Source organism: Podarcis pityusensis, assembly GCF_964106645.2.
Source record: "Podarcis pityusensis genome assembly, chromosome: 14".
In the NCBI taxonomy this organism is placed as follows: Eukaryota; Metazoa; Chordata; class Lepidosauria; order Squamata; family Lacertidae; genus Podarcis; species Podarcis pityusensis.
In genome coordinates, this window is record NC_138039.1 from 29,004,015 (window position 1) to 29,024,298 (window position 20,284).

Below are 20,284 nucleotides of genomic sequence, written 5' to 3' on the forward strand. Positions count from 1 at the left end.
CTACTCAAGATTTCCCCTGGCTATTACTTGCACAGTAACAACAGCAGTGTACTCATGCAACTAATGTCACATCATGTCTAATTTGCAATAACTTTTATTGTCTCTCTGTGGATGACTACCTCTCCTGTCATTCTCTTCTCTTCTGCTTTTTGTTAGTAATATTCCAAGTTCTAAGAGTGTGTTTCTGTTTTTATTATTTATTTTTATTTATAAAAGTACTTATATACCTCTATTCATAAAAAAATGACAGCTGTTTACAACAATTGTACTTTCCATGACAATGTAGTACTATCATGGCTCAGTCTAACATTTCCTTCTGCAGTAACAAGTATCTATTTGCCTTTTAGGCTCTCTTTCAAAGTTTCCTTTGCCTGGCAGATCAGAGCTGGTATCATCTTGCAGTACAAGCAGCACCAGCGTGTTCCAGAATTACGCACTGGAGGTACAGCATTTCCCCTTTTTAAACAGCTTGTGTTCTACACTAGCAAAAAGGATAGGTTACTCGCTTTCTCAGTTTGGTGTGGAGGAGGTATCCAGATAACAGGTTGTCTCCTCCTTCTGGCTAGAAACAGACAAGGAACCATGGGACCCAGATCTTTTGTGCTACATCTGATTTCCTGAGACCCCTGCCTCATCAAAGAGCTCTCTGCTCTATCCCCACTCATCTCTACCTTACATTTCCCCGCTTAAGTTAGTGTTAGTTCTGATGAAAAGGATGGTTCATATACTTTCTAGTTTGCCCTGTGTAATGGCCATCCCTTTAGGGTAGTTTCTAAAATCTAGGTGACCCTTCAGTTCAGAAATGTAGCTTTCTAATATTAATGGAAGATTTTTTGCCAGTTACTGCTAAGGGGACCTTCATTACTCTTTCAAATGAACCTTCAAAAGCCTCATTACTATCCAAATGAGCAATCGTTGATACCCACTGATAAGCTGTTGATAGAAGAAGCCAGCAAATCAATCTAAAATGTATTTGTCAGCTCTAAAAATAGAGTGATTCAGCTGCTAATTTGTTGACACCGCAGTGCAGCAAAATCCTCATAGCTGCTTTTTCTTCCATTGAGGCAACTAATTAAATTTTCGTGACAGGGAGGGGTGTCCTCAAGGGGATCAGCTGAATGTTGGAGAACTCTGTATTGCGCTCTGTAAAGGTCAGGACTAGATAATTAAATCTCAAAGGGTTTAAAACAGGTGGGGAACCTACAGCCCACAGGCCAGATCTGGCCTGCTGCTTGGTTTCATCTGGCCCATGGGCAAATATTTAGGAGATTTAAAAACCCTATATACAAATTGGTTCTTCCTCTTTTTCCTTCCATACAGTGGTACCTCAGGTTAAGTACGTAATTCGTTCCGGAGGTCCGTTCTTAACCTGAAACTGTTTTTAACCTGAAGCACCACTTTAGCTAATGGGGCCTCCCGCTGTCGCTGCGCTGCCAGAGCCCGATTTCTGTTCTTATCCTGAAGCACTATTTCTGGGTTAGCAGAGTATGTAACCTGAAGCATATGTAACGTGAAGCGCATGTAACCCGAAGTACCACTGTATCTTGGTTTGGTATCTGTTATTTAGCATTAATAAGGATGTGGGAAAGGGAATGAGAGTGAGCAGCGGGTGTTTTATTGACTGATGTGACATCACATACACAACGCTTGCACAGAGCCCAGCTGTTCCTCATCTCCCACCCTCACTTTGACCTACTTCCTTCCTTTGTGCTGGTAGAGACAGAACACTCTATCTGGGTCTACATGTGCCTATGGTGTGTGTGTGTGTGTGTGTGAGAGAGAGAGAGAGAGAGAGAGAGAGAGAGAGAGAGAGAGAGAGATGGTACATGCAAGTGAATGGTTGGTGTTATTCTTCCTTTCAAGAATGAACCAAACCAATAGAGAAGGGAAGTTCCACATTCCTTTTCACCTTCACACTTCACTGTCTGCCGTGACAGTGGTTCCTGGAGAATATTCCTGAGCCTGGCATATAACCTGCCTAAGAGGCTGCCGCAATCCCTATGCTACCATCAGCACCTTGTTCAGATCTTCGCAACACCTCACCTTGTCAAACAAGTCTTGTGTACCTGGCTGAATTGTTAGCATCCTTTACAAGAAATGTGGTGATGATGGTGGTGTTCAGGGGCAGCCAAACATGGTGTAAAATGGTGTGAGGCTCAGTTAGCAGCCATACATTGTAGAGATGGGCCTGTGGCTTTTGTGGGGTGTGGAATTCCAACATCTCCCCCCCCCCCCGTGAACTTTTTCTTGGGGTCTCTTATGGAGTTTCTGCCCAGGAGCCCCAGACTGAAAGACTCCCCAAAAAGTCTCTGTATGCTGAGAGGTCAAGCAGGGTCGGTTTTGTTTTGTTTTTTAATTAACAGAGAATCAGGCTGTGTTGCTACTTGTGGTTCCATTATCCAGCCAGCTGAAGAGAATGCAGCCCAACATTCTTTGATTTGAATTAACAAGCCATGTGAGAGAGAAAAACATCCTGCCTGTCCAATTGAAGTCCCCAGAGGCAAACTGAATTTGGCTCACAGCATGCAAAGAGGTGTCTTTGCCCTCACTTCTCTGCTCCTTCCTTTCCCCCGCCTTTGGGCCAAAGGCCCTTGGAAGGCAGAAGCTTCCACATCTCTGGCTTAAAACAAGGTCACTAACAGAAAGAGGATATGCTGATAGTGGATTAGGTTGCTGATCTCTGAGTACCTTGAATTGAACATCTTCGTGCCTTGCTGGATTCATGTGTTGAAACTGAACTGCTGGTTGTTGTTTTTTAGGCCTGCAATCTTTAATTAGCTTAATTAGTAGATTAGACAACTGACGTTTTAATTGGTTTAATTGGTATGAGGGCAGTTTTTGCTCAGGAAGGCTGGGAGTTGAGAGCACATTTACTTATTTGCTCAGCCCCTTTTAGTTCCAGCATGTAAATGTAAGAGCAGATGACAAAGAAATGGTTGAAGTTGCCTTGCAAACAAGTCCACAAGCAAGCATTTTTGTTAGCCAGCCTGCCAGTTCAGCTATAAGACTGCAATTCTGTGCATGCTTAACTTAGAAGTCAGCCACACTGAATTCAGATTTGCTTTCCAAAAAAACACGTCTGGAATTGGACTGTTTTCATCTCCAGAACCTGAAAAACAGTGAAAATTTTACTCGATGTTTCACGGTAACCTATCAGAATGCAACATATTCAAACCCTGTGTACATCTGCATACATGATACATTATTTACTTTCAACTTCAATAAATGAATCTAAAATACCAAAACAAGTTTAACATTTACAAACATTTCCAACTATATTTTAAGATTTCCTTTGGTGGTCAATTTGAAATGGGAATCTCCAGCCCCCCTGAAGTTTTCAGCCAAAGAATAGGATGCAGAGCCGAGAGGCGCTTTCAGCCCAGCTCTAGGTTTTATGAATTCACTTGGGTTTCTATTGCAGTTTGGTATGACTTGGGATTTCTCTTGCTACTGGGGGCAAAAGCTGCACTGAGGGCTTTAATGAAGTGCTTTCCACAGGTCCTCATCTCAAGCTGTTCACGATGCCATACCTGTGACTGTCTTGTACATGATGAAGAAATCATGGCAGGCTGGACAGCAGATGATTCCAACCTTAATACCACATGCCCTTTCTGCGGAAACCAATTCTTGCCTTCCCTGAACATCGAAATCAGAGATCTACGGGGTCCTGGAAGGTAACTGATTATTTGCCATTGGATTCTTGCTTGCAGTATTTCCAAATGTGTGTTGTCTAATTGCAACATTTTTTGGGGGTACTTTTTATAGATATTTCCTGAAATCCAGTCCATCTTCAGAGAACATGCAGCTTCCATCATCTTTTTTCAACCATGCAGCAAAGTCCTGCATCTCTGATCCCACATCAGGATTTTCAGCATCTCTAATACCTGCTCAGGATGACTTGCATTCAAATAGGTAAAATTATCACATTTTGACTCAGTCAAAGAAAAAAACCACTTGACATGCCTGTGGGCATTTAATAATACTTTAATAAATGCCCACAGGCAAGTCATGGTTGCCCACTCCATCCTGACTGCTCAAAGTGGGTAAGAGGATGCTGACTTCGATGGTCCTTGGCCTGATTCAGCGATAAAAATTAAAACCATAAAGCAACATCAGAAAAGCAACAGTCTACCCAAAATACCCATTAGAAAGCCACAGTAAAATCAGCATGAATCATTATGCTAATTTTTATTAATAATCAACAGTGGCATGGTAATAATCTATGCCCATCAGTTAGATAAATTTTAGAAGATGCAGGGGAAATGGGGAGGAGGTTGTCATGAAATGGCTCATATACATGAATAAGAAAACTGTGTGTTCTGGCTTAGTGGCTAGACTGAAGTCTATTTTCTGCCCACCTAAGAACCAGTTAGCAGTATGGCACATTTATCAGACAGCAGGCAAGCAAGTTTATTGAAGGATGGATTCTATGTGCAGTGTGTTAGAACAGCAAATAACAGGACAGTGTTTGACCTTACCTTTTCTTTTTATTGTAGAGTTGTGTGTGAGATTGGGGGGGGGAGGTAGATGTTGATTTTTTAAATGTGTGATTTTAGGTAAAATATAAAAAGACAAATACAAATATTCTTTTGTTGGTAACAGATCCAAAGAGCCTGATAGCACCTGTGCCAGAAGCATTCAGATCCCTCCAAGAAGGCAAAATGCTGCTGGGACTGAGCACACCAGCCATGCCTTGTCTCGAAGCATGAGTACCTTCAGTCCCCTGGAGGTGGAGGAAACAGAGCATCACAAGCACAGTCACATTGTTCCCACTGGGAGCTTGCCTACCACATTGCAGGGGACAGCTGTGAGTACTTAGGCCTTCTTTTCTTGCCTTCAGAGCAATCAAAGATTCTGCAAAGCACAATTGCTTTTACCATGTTGGTGCCAGTTGTCCTGCTTAAAATTTACCAAAGGGGGGATAATTGACCAATGGTATAATCCCAGAAGTGTCACACAGAGTTAAACTATGAAGCTTGGTCCCACAAGAGGCAGTGATAGTCAGCAATTTGAATGGCTTAGACGAATTCATGGAGGATAAGGCTATCCTATGGCTACTAGCCACCATGTTCTCCCTCCACTGTTGGAGGCAGCATGTCTCTGAATACCAGTTGCTGAGAATCACAAGTGGAATGAGCACTGTTGCACTTGGGTCCTGTTTGTGGGCTTCCCTTTGGGACTTTTGGTTGACCACTGGGAGAACATGATACTGGAATTAAAGGGCATTTGGTCTGATCTGGCAGGCAGGCTCTTATGTTTTAATGATACTCAATAAAACACTAGTCAAACAACAGTGGATGTTAGGAGCATAGGAAGCTTCCTTTTACTAAGTCAAGACATTGATCCATCTAGCTCAGTATTGTCTGCACTGACCAGCATTAGCTCTCCAGAGTTTCAGATTGGAATCTTTGCCCAGCCCTATCAGAAGATGCTAGGGATTTAACCTGGGAACTTTATGCACATAAAGCAGTTGCTCTTAACACTGAGCCATGGCCCTTCCCCAAATTAAAGCCCATCGGAGAATAAAAGGCTAGGAAAATGAAAAAGTCTTCTCCTAGCACCTAAAGGACATCAGTGTAAGCGCTAGGATAGGTTCTCAAGAGAGTTGCGACTGAGAAGGCTGCCTCTTCTTACCCGCTTTAGTAGCTCCTGAAGAAGAACCTCTAAAGTAGAGCTTAGCTAATCATGAGACCCAATGTGGGGTAGTGGTTAGAGTGTCAGCCCAGAACCTGAGAGACCAGGGTTCAAATCCCTACACAGCCATGAAGCTCATTGGGTGACCTTGGGCCAATCACAGTCTCTCAGCCTAACCTACCTCACAGGATTGCTGTGAGGGTAAAATGGGTAGGGTGGGGGTGGAGAGGACCATGTATGTCACTTTGAGCTCCTCAGAGAAAAGATGGAATGCAAATGTAATAATAAATACAAAAAATGTTTATTTTTATTTCTTTATATATGCAATAGGATCCTTTGGGGTTGGAGTGGCGTTTGCAGAGTCCAGAGCCCATAACTGTACCATACCTGAGTCCTCTTGTTGTATGGAAGGAGCTTGAAAGTTTATTAGAAAACGAAGGGGATCATGTGATAACAGTGCCAGACTTTGTGGACCACCATCCCATTGTGTTCTGGAATCTAGTGTGGTATTTTCGACGCCTGGACTTACCCAGTAACTTACCAGGATTAATACTGTCCTCTGAGCATTGTAATAAGAATTCAAAGGTATGAAAAAATGGCTGTACATTTGTTTTAAGGGCTTGACAAATTATTATAAACCTTGTGCCTTCCGACTGCAGCTCTTCTCTGCTCCTGCAGCTTCCCACTCCAGGGATTTTGGGACTGTGCATGTGTGTGTTTTGGGGCAGGAAGAGAGAGAACTACCAATCTGTTTTAGACCTGTATTGAACATGTTCTGGGATAGTTTCTGATTCTAGAGATCCTGTTGATATCCTCATAATGAGTACTGAAAGCATGCTGGCTAGATCTCTGAAATTGAAGACTGACCAGTATTCTGCTCATCCTTGCAGAATGCTTCAAGAATGGAAAATAAGTGCATGTCTAGTCTCTGGACCAGACTAGCTGAGATGCCAATAGCCAGTGCAGGGGACTGGCAGAGATGTAAATAGTAGGTGCCAGGGGACTGTGCATAGTTTTTTGTTTTTCGTTTTACCCCTCCTCCACTGTGTTTCAAATCTGGATCGAAGAGTCTGCTCCTTGCACTGGGGGAAAAAGTTCAATTTGTGACAATGGCACAGGAACAGGGGGCCAATCCAAATCCATACCACTGCAGGGAACAAAGAGCGAAAAACCACATTACACCTTCCTTCACAGGCTAGGGTGTCAATCCTGTTTACTTTTTTGCCTTTTGCCACACCCACTTTCACCTCTGGCCAGGGTATTCATAACTCTTCAGTGGGGCCCTAGCAGAGAAGAAGCTTACAATGCGATAGCCGAAAGTTAGAATTGTTATCCTTTCCCACTGTGTGTGTGGCATCAAGGAAGTTTGATGCTGTTCTGTAATTTCCTACTATTATGTTCAGTCTTGTCTTTTGTGTTGTTATTGCTCAGATTCCCAGGAATTGCATCTTAGAGGACAGCAAGTACGTTCTAATTCAGATGCTGTGGGACAACATGAAATTGCATAAGGATCCAGGGCAGCCTCTCTATATTCTGTGGAATGCACAGAGTAAGTGATGACCGGCATGCAGCCTGGAAGCTGTTGTGTGCTGTTTTTAGAACAAATTATTCACTATGACCACCAGTAACTTAAGCTGATAAGCAATGGGGATTTTGATTGTGCTAATCTGTTTGTCTTGCAGGTCAAAACCAAACACTTGTGTTTGAGAGTGAGTGTTACATTCTGTACTGTTCAGGTTGCTTTTTTATTTTGTTTGTTTTTTTAAAAAAATATTCCCCTTTTTAGTGTGTATGTGTGTATATTTTACACAGTAACTTTTTGGCTTACAGTGTACTGCCTTCGCACAAATTTATTTTCCAGCCTTTTTTCCATTCAATTGTTAAATTCCTATCCTTTTTTTTTTTTAAGATGAACCATTGGAGTTGTGTTGGTGATTTGCCTCGTAGGCAGAGGTGGCTGGTCCATTAAGACAAATGGAGACACTGCCCCATCACCCTCTGCCAGACCCAGCTAGCCTTCCCATCTACCTGCCTTATATCCAGCCTAGGAGGTGGCTGTGGCTGCCAGCTTCCTCCTCCACCTTAGTCTCAGTGCTGTCATTGTGGAACTCTGCAGGGAAGAAGATGCAGGCTAAACTAGCATCTCTTGGCTCCACCTGTCATTGGTTCTGCGTCTCCTGCTTCTCTGCCTTCCTCCCCACCTGTCTCAATGGACACCAGCCACCACTACTTGCAGGGTCACCTGAGTAAAACCTTGCATTGGTCTCAATGCTTGTTTTTGAATTGGCTTTTAATACCCATTTGGTTGCAACTCTTATATGCTATTGGCCAGAACTTCCCTTTTATGGCTTGCTTTTTTGTGCTTTATTTTTGTACTCCCTTTATCCTGATTCTGTCTTTATATGACAAGTGTTTTTTTTGCAGAGCCAACTTAAAAGGTATCCTTGTTTTTACCTTTCAGCTGTTATTCCCCCTGTTATTATTCATTTCCTTCTTAAATATTCCTTTTTATTCCTTCTCCCCAGCACAAAATTACCCAATGGTTCGCTTACTGCAGAACGATGACAGCTCATTTAACCAGGAGCTCTTAAAAAGCATGGTGAAGAGTATTAAGATGAATGATGTCTATGGGCCAATGAGCCAGATTCTAGAGAGACTGAACAAATGGCCACAGATGAAAAGGCAAAGGTAAATGAGCACAGTTAAAAAGAAGCCTATAGTATCATGTTGTAAGAGGAGGAAGTCATTCATCCCCTTGAGAGTATCAATGCTTTGATGTTCTGCATCTTGAAAAAGGATGGCTCTTGATAGGATGCCTTATGGGCTGTAACATCATTTCGTGCTATGTGTTTGATACCTGAATGCTTCTTTAGAACAAACACTCTGCACTCTTTCTTGTAGAGGTGGTGGCAGTTATTATTTCACAGTGTTCACTGGAACGTAATCACTGCCCCCCCCCACAAAAGAAAATGTTTTAAATGCATATCCAGTCCTGTGGGCTTTCCAGTGGTCTCCCACCCAAATCATGCCCACATCTGATAAGATTCAACAATGCTGCAGCTCCAGGTGATGCCAGACCAATTCACCGGACTCCTTGAACCTATGCCCTCAGTCCAAGCAGCCACAGTGCTGTGTGCTTGTGTGTTCCTATTTGGCAAAGCAGCAGTGAGGATCACAAATGCACTATTAAACATCAAGGCTTTCTCACTCAGTGGAGGGTGGCAGCCAGAGTGGTTCATTCTTCCCATTTGTTATGGGAGAAGGGCCATGAAAATTATTCAGGCAGGGACTCTTACCCTCACATCCTGGTTGCTTCAAAGAGACAAGGTGTTTCAGAGCTTCTGCTCCACTTTCTTTGGATGTAAAGGTAAAGGTACCCCTGCCCGTACGGGCCAGTCTTGACAGACTCTAGGGTTGTGCGCTCATCTCACTTAAGAGGCCGGGAGCCAGCGCTGTCCGCAGACACTTCCGGGTCACGTGGCCAGCGTGACGAAGCTGCTCTGGCGAGCCAGCACCAGCGCAGCACACGGAAACTATAAAGTGGTACCTATTTATCTACTTGCACTTAGGGGTGCTTTCGAACTGCTAGGTGGGCAGGAGCTGGGACCGAACGACGGGAGCTCACCCCGCCGCGGGGATTCGAACCGCCGACCATGCGATTGGCAAGTCCTAGGCGCTGAGGTTTTACCCACAGCGCCACCCGCGTCCCCTATTCCAGCTACCTACATCTTTGGATGTAGGTAGCTGGAATAGGAAGCAAGCTGTACCAGCTTTGCATTTTGATCGTGCCTACTGCACTGTGCTCTCCTAAGTGGGTCACAATGCAAAACCGCCATGGCTCACAAAAAAAATGTGGAAACATAGCAAAGTGGCGCCCTTCGCTCAACCCCAGAGGCAAAAACAGAACAAAGGGAAGCAATGTCAGGCATTACAAAACAGTGTTTATGTAGAGCCCAGGCAATTTTGGGAAAAAAATCTCTTTCTCAAGGGCACTGCAAAAGCATGTACTTAACGTGATTGCAGCTTCTGCAGATCACCAGACATAGATACAGGGTGAGTCCTTTAAAACAGGCTCTGTGGATACAGAGTACATATGTTCCACGGGGCCTCTTTTAAAAGACTCACCCTGTAGATAGATGGATAGATAGATAGATAGATAGATAGAGGAGCAAGCTTGTTTATCAGGCTCTGGGAGTGTTCTCAAGAGCCTCCCAGAGCCTGTTAAGGCAAAGGGCTTAAAAATTATTTCCATGCCACAAAAATCCTTAACAGAAAGAGCTTTTAAACCCTCCACCCTGCTTACCAAGCTGTGGGAGACTCCCATGAGATCTCAGGCAGCCCCATTCTCAAAATCTTGGATGGCAGGGACAGTTCCAGGGCTTGTTCTGCCGTGATTCTGCCTTTGCACGCAGTCCCTGGGAATGTAAACCTTGTGTCAATTGCAGTCCCACTATGTGGTATAAATAAGAAAAAGGGTACCGTATTTTTCGCCCTATAGGACGCACTTTTTCCCCTCCAAAAATGAAGGGGAAATGTGTGTGCGTCCTATGGGGCGAATGCAGGCTTTCGCTGAAGCCTGGAGAGCGAGAGGGGTCGGTGCGCACCAACCCCTCTCACTCTCCAGGCTTCAGGAAACTATCCCCCCAGCCCGGCAAGCTCCCAGAGCGATGCCGAAGCTGCGCGCAGCTTCGCCATCACTCTGGCACCCGTTCTGGGGGCTGGGGTCGGGGGAAGCTCGGGCTTCCCCTGCCCCAGCCCCGCGCCTGGGGAAAATAAATAAATTTTCCCCCCTTTATTCCCCCCCCCCCGAAATCTAGGTGCGTCCTATAGGGTGAAAAATACGGGAATTAGTACAAAGTAGAACAGCCTTCTCCAGCTTGGTGCCTCCTCCACCCCAGATGTTTTGGAGTAGAGCTTTCATCTGGACCTAACCTCTATGCCCAGGTTGGCAAGGAGAGTAGGGTGCTGTGGCGATCACACAGGGCCCCTGGACGTTTCAAGGTCTATTGACCCTGTGCCACCACTGCGGTTGCTTTCTTCGCTGCCACCACCCCGCTTCTCACAGGGACACATGGAGTCCAGACAGTTGTTAACATAAACAAATAATCAAGTTTATTTTTAAGTGCAGGAATAAGTGTATGGTTTCGGTTTATTTTTCTCTTGTCAGTTTCTTAAATCTTAGTTCCTAACAACTTCAAACTGAATTATTCCCAACTATGTATTTACCTCCCTAACAATTCCTCTCACTCTCTCACAATAACTCGACCAACCCACTGCCTATTCCACCCTCTTCTCCAACACCCAAGCCTCAACTCCCAACTGACAAACCTCAACTGACTTTTCAAAACCTCCCACTCTATCTTTTACTCCCCCCCTGCATTCTCACTGGCCAATCACATCACACCCATTTTAACCCTTTCCTTGACCCATCCTAGGAGGCAAACGCCACAGGTGCAATCCAGCCTTCCAATCTCTTTTAACAGTGAAAACTCCCCTTCGCCTCATGTTGTGTTTTCTAGACCTGGCAGGGCTATCATCATGACCCAGTTACAAATAATAATAACAATGCAAAAATCACTACTTTTAGAGTGGAGAAGAATGTCCGGATTATATGAAGTATAGTAGGTTCATATAAGATTGTGGTTTTTAAAATAACACTTTCCAATGTATCTTTTTTAGGAGCCTTTATAGAGAAATACTATTTCTCTCTCTTGTTGCGCTTGGAAGGGATAACATTGATATAGGTAAGCCATCAAGTTGTGTTGTGTTGTGCTAAGTGCACATAAAAGTAGTCATTGTAAACTGTTACTTCAAGACTTAAAAGGATACTTTTTGTTTCAAAGCATCTTTCACAATCCTGTTTAGATGAAGTATAATACAGTGGTGCCTCGCAAGACGAAATTAATCCGTTCCGCGAGAGTCTTCGTCTAGCGGTTTTTTCGTCTTGCGAAGCAACCCTATTAGCGGCTTAACGGATTAGCGCTATTAGCGGTTTAGCGGCTATTAAAGGCTTAAAGGCTTAGCGGATTAGCTGCTAAAAGGCTACTAAAGGCTATTAAAGGCTTAGCAGATTAGATAAAGGGGGGGAAAAGCGAAAAAAAAATCTCAAGACTTGCAAGACATTTTCGTCTTGCGAAGCAAGCCCATAGGGAAATTCGTCCTGCGAAGCAACTCAAAAACGGAAAACCCTTTCGTCTAGCGGGTTTTCCGTCTTGCGAGGCATTCGTCTTGCGGGGCACCACTGTAATTTAAACCTAGTTGCTTCTTTTCTGTAAAGCCAGACTCGTAAATAGCTATTTGCCTGTGTGCGGTGAAGATCACCTTCAGGCAAACAAGATTCTGACATCAAGAATCACAAAACAGAGAAACCAGTAGGAGAACACTTCAATCTCCCAGGACATTCTATACAAGATCTCAAAGTAGCTGTTTTACTACAAAGGAATTTCAGAAATAGACTGGAAAGAGAAGCTGCTGAATTGCAACTCATTACCAAACTTAAAACCATGGAGAGACCTGGTTTGAACAAAGACATTGGATTCTTATCCCATTATACATGACTAAGCCATTTCTCACCTTCTCACCCCTTGCCTTTTCCTGTAAGACCTATTACAGTCGTTAAGAGTCGTCAGCAGGCTCATCTCACCCACCACCCTTCTGAGTAATACCCCTCCCCACCTTCTCACTATATAGAAGGATCTGGCAACTTCTGTTTCAGTGTATCTGAAGAAGTGTGCTTGCACACGAAAGCTCATACCAAGAACTAACTTAGTTGGTCTTAAAGGTGCTACTGGAAGGATTTTTTTTATTTAGGCAAACAAGAGTGGGGAAGATTTTATAAAGGGAATAAGAATGGGTTTATTCCTCTGACTCAGACTATTGATGGTCGCTAAAAAGTGACCAAGCCATTTTCAATCCAAGGAACATGAAGAGGACCTTTTTTTTTAACTAACCAGGGTTTTGTTTTAAAACAATAATCTCTTATTCATATTCATTCATAACTCAGGACTAATGAAAACTCGGAGTAAATGCTGCAGAAATTTTTATTCTGAGCTGAAGGTTTTGCTCTGGCTTAATTCTAATGCATGCACCCATGGTTTAGCATTGTGCAAACCAGCCCAATTTGCAAGCAGCTACTATTTATTTGTTGTTGCCACTAAGTTGGAACACCACTAAGTTGGAAGCACAAGCCATTTGGGGGCCACCCATCAGCCCCCAATTGAGGTTATTGGTTCGTCTTGCTAATCTGGATATAACACATTTTTTAAAAGGAATTGTATGATGAAGTGCTTCAGGCAGGCTCTTTTGTGAAACATGAATGCAAAACTGTTGTCTAAAATGGCATCAGTCTCTTGAAAACACACACACACACACACACACACACACACACACACAGTATTACAGAAAAGAACCAGACACTAATATTAACAATAGTAATAATTCATACATCACAAAAGCATATAAAATATATCTATGTGGTGTACAACCACCTAACATATAAAATCAAACCTTAAAGAAACAGAAATACAGGAATGGGTCATCTGACAAGAAGGTTATAAAAAGAGTAAATCATTTTTATCAGGTTTGCTTCCTGAGTTGGTGCCTAAAGTCAGCCATGGACAGAGTGCCTTTTTCAGAATCCCCTATCTGAGCAGAGTCCACTGGGAAATCCCCCTGCCCCAAGAAATGAATCGGAGCTGTGCAGAAAACACTCCTAGTTCATAGCTATCCCAAAGCTAAAGCATTTCTGGCACCTGCTCCATTGTTCTGGTATAACCTCCCCCCTCCTGTCGTTACAGATGCTTTTGACAGAGAATACAAAATGGCTTACGACCGCCTTACAGTAAATCAGGTGAAGAGCACCCACAACTGTGATAGGCCTCCAAGTACAGGAGTGATGGAATGTCGAAAGATTTTTGGGGAGCCGTACCTTTAAAAAAATAAACATTGCACCTAATGAATTGCAGCAGGGTTTGTATGAAGAAACAGAACTTCAGAAAGACTCTCACCCTTCTCCATTTAAAAAAGCATCTTCAGCTTTGTTTTAAAATTAGGATTTCCAAGGGGGGAAATGTTGCTGGAATGACTTATGAGCCGTGGGCCAGAGTAGGCTCTCTTCGCTGTGGACAGTGTCTGCAAAACATGTAGGGGAGAAAACGGAATGGTCCATTGCAGAAAGCTTAAGCAGAGATGGACCAAAATCATGTACTGAAAGTTTGCATGAATGAAATAAGCTTTTCAGAACTGTTTACATAGAAAGTTAAAAATGTCACAGAGCTCATACCAGAGTTGTATAATAACAGATTTTAAATTATTTATAGCAAGTTCATATTTTTTTAACTTTTTAAATTACTATAGTGAATCAAGTGATCCTGTTGCAGAAGCAATACTTTTGTCCTCCCTCAGAATATTGCTGTTTATAGCAACTGGTCTTTTTTGCAGATAAAGCCCTTCTCTCTTTCATTTTTTAAAAAGTAGTGTGGAAATATCGATGCTGTTCTCAATCGCAATGCAGGTCGTAGTATTTCCTGTCCCTCCCCATAAGTGCACACTTAAAAGATTGCAGACTTTAGCTGACAAGTATTTCAAACTTGTATGAAGCTTTCATAAGTTACGTGCATTTGTCACTTTTAAGAATCTGACATGGTTGGCTGTTGGGGAGCCACCGCTATACAGATAATCCATTGCAAAGCCTGCCATTTAAAGAGCTACTTTAGGCATCCCAATGGGTCAAGATTTGCTCTGTAGGGTTGTGGACCTTTCCTCATCAAAATAACAAGCTTTGCACCAGAGGTTGGGAACCCTTTTCAGTCTGAGAGTCACATTTCCTCATGGAAAACCTCCCAGGTGTTGGGCCAGGCCAGAGTCAAAATTGGACAAGGGATGTGACTCTTACCATTGTACAATACGCTACATTCCAGCTATCCAAAACTCTGAGGTTTTGAAACACATAGCCCCACACCCAGCCCACCTCTCCATCCAGGCAAGCAGGAGGAATTGTCACAATTCTTCCCCCCCCCCCCTGGCAATTAACTGCTTGCATTTATTTAATATTTGAAGATGCCCTCTTCAAAGCACCACACTTCGAACAAGTACCTCTTCCTGGGGAAACACATAGCCCCACACCCTGCCCACCTCTCCATCCAGGCAAGCAGGAGGAATTGTCACAATTCATGTTTTCTGGGCTTGAACACATTGTACAGGGCAAATGATAGTAATACTAGGGCCGCTAAATTCATAATGGAAGCTAATCCCATTGTACTGAGCCATAAAAATTTCTCTTGGGAGGGTTGGGTATATATGTTTGAGATCTTCACAATGCCATAAGGTTTGCCGTTGCTAGAAGAGTGTTTCCAAAAACAGACTTTAGAGATCCTCTTGGCAGCTTCCAATCTGAGCTAGTGTTGTTATTCAAGGCGGGCAAGCTCTTGTTCCATAGTGGCGGCTTTCCAGGGGTTTTAGTCTGTTGGTTGCTTCAAGATTCATAGGCAGAAGCCCTGGCCACCTGACACCCATTTGGCATCTGGGACATAGACAGGTGGCTGCTCTTCATCAGAAAGGCCCTTGCTCCCGCGAGCAGAATCCGCCATCTTGAAGCAACTCGGAATTATCACAATTCAAGGACACATTTCAGCCATACAAAAGCACCTGAGAGGGCACAGAGCCGAGTCGGTGAGGGAGTGGGCCCAGGTGGAATTCCAAGGGCCCAGGGCTATGATGTTCCCTACTTCTGCCCTATACCATATCAAAATCCATGGGCATAGCTAGGGGGGACAGGGGGCAGTTGCCCCCCAGTCAATAAAAATACACAGCTAACTGAGCTTCTCCCCCCACCAAAAAAGCCAAAAATCCTGGCTACACCCATTTCACAATCTGCTTTCAAAAGTCCCTGCAGTTTCCAAAGTGGTGTGTCATGTGTTTCTGCTTCCATGGGCTGCTGCCTAAGAAGGACAAACCCAAAGCACCTCTGGGCATGTGGGAATGGTGCTTTGGATCCCAGCCAAAGTGTATGGCAAGTCGTTTGGGGAAAATGCTTATATACAAACTGAAGGAAAGAACTGTATAATCTGTGGACCAATATGTTCCAAAATGGAATTTAGGACAAGCTTGTCCAAACAGAAAATTTGGGTGCAATAGGATCATGTGGGTTGGGGAAGAGAATGTAATCTACTTTGAGATAAGATGTGTATCAGATATATTAGATATCATTGCTTGTTTGCTAATATGCAAACATCATAGCAACTTCTTATTTTTTGTTGCATGGCTTCACACTGCTTGTGTTTCAAACCCAGATACTTTAAAATTTTGAGAACTGGAGAACATTATAGTGTCTTCTCTAATTTGCACATACATGTAGAGTTCCTTGTTTACAGGAAGATGTGCTGCCTATTCTGTCACCTCCTCCTGGTTTTTCTCCAGCTAATATGTTTGGTTGGAGGCAGTGTCCTTCTGAATACCAGTTGCAGGAAACCACAGGATGGGACAGTGCTCTTGTGCTCAGGTCCTGCTTGCAGGTTTCTCACAGGCATCTGGTTGGCCACTGTGAGAACAGGATGCTGGACTAGATTGGCCATCGGCCTGATCCAGCAGGCTCTTCTTATGGTCTTAGTATGCTAATAGTCGTTTTGCATGGGGATTATTAACCTATGCCTTAGCAACTTGGTCTTAGACCTGAATCCAAAGAGCTACTTCAGGCATTTTGAATTTTTCTTTGTCTTTGAACAGCAGGTCCCTTTTGCCATGTCTCAAACTGTTTTTGAATCTGCTCCTGGATTCAGACAGCATGTGGGCCTGCTGCTCAAAAAACATTTAAGGCTGAAGCCTCTTTGGGTGTGTTGAAAGTGTAGTCTCTAAGGACACAATGAACTAGGAATTTCTCTTGCATAAGTCCCCCCTGCATCCTCTTGCATAGCTTCCATTCAATTCTGCGGGCTTGCATAGGAGAATTTCCTCGTGCATTTCCACACATCAGTACTCACCTTGCAATTACAGACAAACACAGGTAACTTTAAGAGAATGTCATCTCCATGAATTTTGTGACAAAGCTATGCCTCCTAATATAGTGGGTATAGAACTTTGGAAGCCACATTGCTAAGTACCTAGTAATGTGGGTGGGTGTTAATTTCTGTGTACAGTATCTGTGCTATGTTGTATTCACACAGTTATGTTGTGTAAGGAAAAGATGTGCACTGTGGTTGCCACAAATGTAAATAAGTCATTTGGTATTTGTATTGTGTAGAAGAAAGTAGAGTGCTGGTCAGCCTTTGAACTGCAACTTCTTGCTTCTGTTAGCTGTGTAAAAGCCACTATTTTATAGCACTTTAGAGCTATGATGGAGAGCTTCTTCCTGAGCTCTGTCTGGTGTTTCTAGGGATACCAAGAAAGTGACAAATCAGATTCACTCATATATGGTATGTATAACCTGTTTGGGGGAATATGGTCTCACAAGGGTGTGTGTATGTGTGGGTGTGTCTACTGCTGTCTTAACATCAAAGTTTCAATTAACGTGACCGATAATTTTCCAGTTGCAGCACTTCCTAACAGCATAAGTGTGTATATACTAAAATCAAGCCCTCTAGGCTGGTGTGTTAGCTTGGTAAGAGAGAAGGATAGAGAGGGATATTGTCCTATTAACATGTTTGGCCAGAATTCAAGGAATTACTTCAAACATACTCAGTAGCTTGTGCACACCCAAAATATGTTTCAACGCCCCCCTTTTGAATGGCTGATCCCCATTCTTATCACAAATTATGATAAGCGAAAATCATCACCATGCATCTCTCTAGTGAAAACCATCACCACGGACACAAAATTTAATCTGATATGTCTGAGGTGGCCCATACATTCACTTAAAAACAAACATGGATTGAGTTTACATTTTTAATCTTTGTTATTGAATCTTTTTCCTTCTGTTTATAGTGAGTTGTCCTAATAGTTAGGAACAGTTCTGTGTTTCCTACTGGTAATATAACAAAGCCTTTTATCCTTATGGTTCATGGTATCTGAAACATATTTGAGGCTTTTAAGTGCTTATTTTCTTCCTTTTTACTGTGTTCATAATCCTTGTAACGTTAGGTTTGCTCTTTGTAGAGAAATGGATTTATCAAGTAGATGACTTTAGTATTTCAATAGGAAATGCTTTATCCCAAAGACAGAAAATGGATATTCATTACATGTAAATGTGTGTATATATGGCATTATAAAGCAGGAGGTACAGCTGGTGGATTAATTTGCTAAAGAGCACTTTTACAAATGAATGGTTGTAGATTTGTACATATGTAATGTTTACATTTTATTTACCAACAAAGAATATCAGTTTTAAGTGTTTATTTTTGTTTTGAATTTGTAGGTCAATTTTAAGGTGTAAATTTCCATGTTCACAATGGAAAAAGCTGTGTTTTCCCCCATGAAATGTCCTAGAAAAACGATTCTATTTAAAATTTTACAATGGCTCAATAAAGAAAAGTGAACATGATCTTTGTGCTCATTCTTTTGTCTTACATTTATATTGAGGACAAGTAGTTGCAATGTTTCTCCATCATTTCCAGGATTCTTAAGACTTCAGTAACCCTAATAGCAATTTCCACAGGGAGGTTCAGTGTCTTGCAGCGAAAATCACAGTCTCGTGATACCTGAAAGCCTAAGAAACTTAGAGTAAGCACAAGCTTACCATAGCATAAGCTTGGTATAGATCACAAATGCCTTATGTCAGAAATTTGTTAGTATTTAAAGTTCCACAAGTCTCTTAATATCAGTGGATTTTTTAATATAGAAACTCATATTTGCAGCCTGAAAATGTCCTTTATTACACAGAAACTTGTGTGGGACTCCTTTGTGAATTGCATGTCACTAAGGCAGCTTCATGTACCACAAGTATTTTTAAAAGCTCTAATACCAGCAACATAATCTGATGATATTCAGTATCTTAAAATATTCAGTAGCAAATATCAGAAGGGCAATCTGCACACCCTAACATTTCCTTGCTGAAAAAAGGGCCTGCCTTTAACACCCTGTATTCTCATGCCAAGCACCAGATAAAACTATTACATTTTTCTGAAGTCACTACTCTGCCTGCTCCATTTATTTACAAATTAGGTTGTTTTCCCCACTTAACAGCAGGCTTGTGCTCAAGGAACCAGCACTGCACTGAGGCCACCAAGGCCTCAGGCAACAGCAAAGGATTCAGAAGAACCCGCAAGCTGTGTACCCACTCCTTCAGAGGGAGTGTAACCCCTCTGAATGAATGGAGAGTGAAAGATGACTGGGGCAACCCAGTCAGATGGGCAGCATATTATATTACAGTGGTACCTCGGGTTACAGATGCTTCAGGTTACAGACTCCGCTAACCCAGAAATAGTACCTCGGATTAAGAACTTTGCTTCAGGATGAGAACAGAAATTGTGCTCCGGTGGCCTGGCGGCAGCAGGAGGCCCTGTTAGCTAAAGTGGTACCTCAGGTTAAGAACAGTTTCAGGTTAAGAACGGACCTCCAGAACGCATTAAGTTCTTAACCCGAGGTACCACTGTATTACTATTATTGTTACTATTGGGCTGCCATACATCCTGATTTTTGGAAATCAGGCAAATGTCCTGGAAAACCGGCAACGGGCGTTAAATCGTGCCAAAAATGCCTTCAAAAGCTCCCAAACTCCAAAATTCTTGTACCAGTGTTTGCTGGCATTTTTCATTGATGTATGTGTGAATAGGAGGTTTCAAATGTGGTCAAGGCAAGTGGCATGCATATGTACATGGATGTGATGTGGATGTTGGCAACCTGCACTTTGTGGATGAAGTCACCAGGCATAAGCTAGTGGAGGTACCTAGGTGATGCTGTTAGATGATGGGCATCCCACTAATTTTCCATTAAAAAAAACTTTCTAGGGAATGTACAAAGGCAGTGAGGTTTCTCAAGACCACCGGTAAAAGCAATGAAAAGAAATGAAGGACTTAAATTTCTAAATAAATCTACTTTTAGTGTCCGTTCTATCTTTTTCTTCTGAAAATGGGATATCAAATATCTGAGTTTTATGGTGCCCCCCCCATCAGTACACATGGAGAGTGGACTGGGTGAGAAGCATATAATAAATGAATCAATGACTCTTGAGATGCCCTCCACAAAAGACAAGCAGCACGTAATTTGAGATTTCAACTAGGGCTAGAACCTCTAGATTCTTTTCCTATGATTTGGCATTATTTTATGACATATAATAATAAATAATAATAAATTTTATTTATATCCCGCCCTCCCCAGCTGAAGCCGGGCTCAAGGCGGCTAACAACAATAAAACAGTACAAAAGTACAGCATAAACAACATTCTAAAATCATTCATTATAAAATTAATTAATTCAAGCCACTGGCAACCATTGGGCCAGAGCTCCACGAAGATTGCCGAGGGAGGGAGTCAGGCTGTGCCCTGGCCAAAGGCCTGGTGGAACAGCTCTGTCTTGCAGGCCCTGCGGAAAGATGTCAAGTCCCGCAGGGCCCTGGTCTCTTGTACAGCAGAGCCATCATTTTTAAGGCAACTCTTACCCTTGTCACAAGGCTGGCAAATCTGGAACCAAATTTAATAATCTGATAAAGCTGATCATCTTAACTTCGACTTTGTTATTTTAACCCATGTGCAACTGTACCTATTTTATAGTTTTGCTTTTTC

At 42.7% G+C, this 20,284-nt stretch overlaps 1 protein-coding gene and 1 long non-coding RNA gene across 5 annotated transcripts in view; one reads left to right on the forward strand and one right to left on the reverse strand.

The window, feature by feature from the left end:
* The window catches only part of DENND4A (DENN domain containing 4A), a 63,723-nt gene extending 45,617 nt beyond the window's left edge, over positions 1-18,106 (forward strand). For 3 of the 4 annotated variants that reach the window (XM_080982075.1, XM_080982076.1, XM_080982077.1), the window contains exons 23-31: positions 348-442; positions 3,499-3,674; positions 3,766-3,912; positions 4,603-4,807; positions 5,965-6,219; positions 7,066-7,183; positions 8,160-8,322; positions 11,314-11,378; positions 13,431-18,106. In XM_080982075.1, coding sequence (XP_080838201.1) covers positions 348-442; positions 3,499-3,674; positions 3,766-3,912; positions 4,603-4,807; positions 5,965-6,219; positions 7,066-7,183; positions 8,160-8,322; positions 11,314-11,378; positions 13,431-13,567 — 1,361 coding nt within the window. In that variant the 3' untranslated portion in view covers positions 13,568-18,106. Of the gene's footprint in view, positions 1-347; positions 443-3,498; positions 3,675-3,765; positions 3,913-4,602; positions 4,808-5,964; positions 6,220-7,065; positions 7,184-7,316; positions 8,123-8,159; positions 8,323-11,313; positions 11,379-13,430 lie in introns of those variants that run through there. The other variant, XM_080982078.1, reaches the window with a different exon arrangement.
* On the reverse strand, positions 2,801-11,305 carry LOC308463686. The gene is made up of 3 exons (XR_013979688.1): positions 10,942-11,305; positions 9,938-10,049; positions 2,801-3,109 (listed from the first exon to the last, which is right to left on the reverse strand). It is a non-coding gene; the product is annotated as an uncharacterized lncRNA (long non-coding RNA).
* Positions 18,107-20,284: the final 2,178 nt, after the last annotated feature.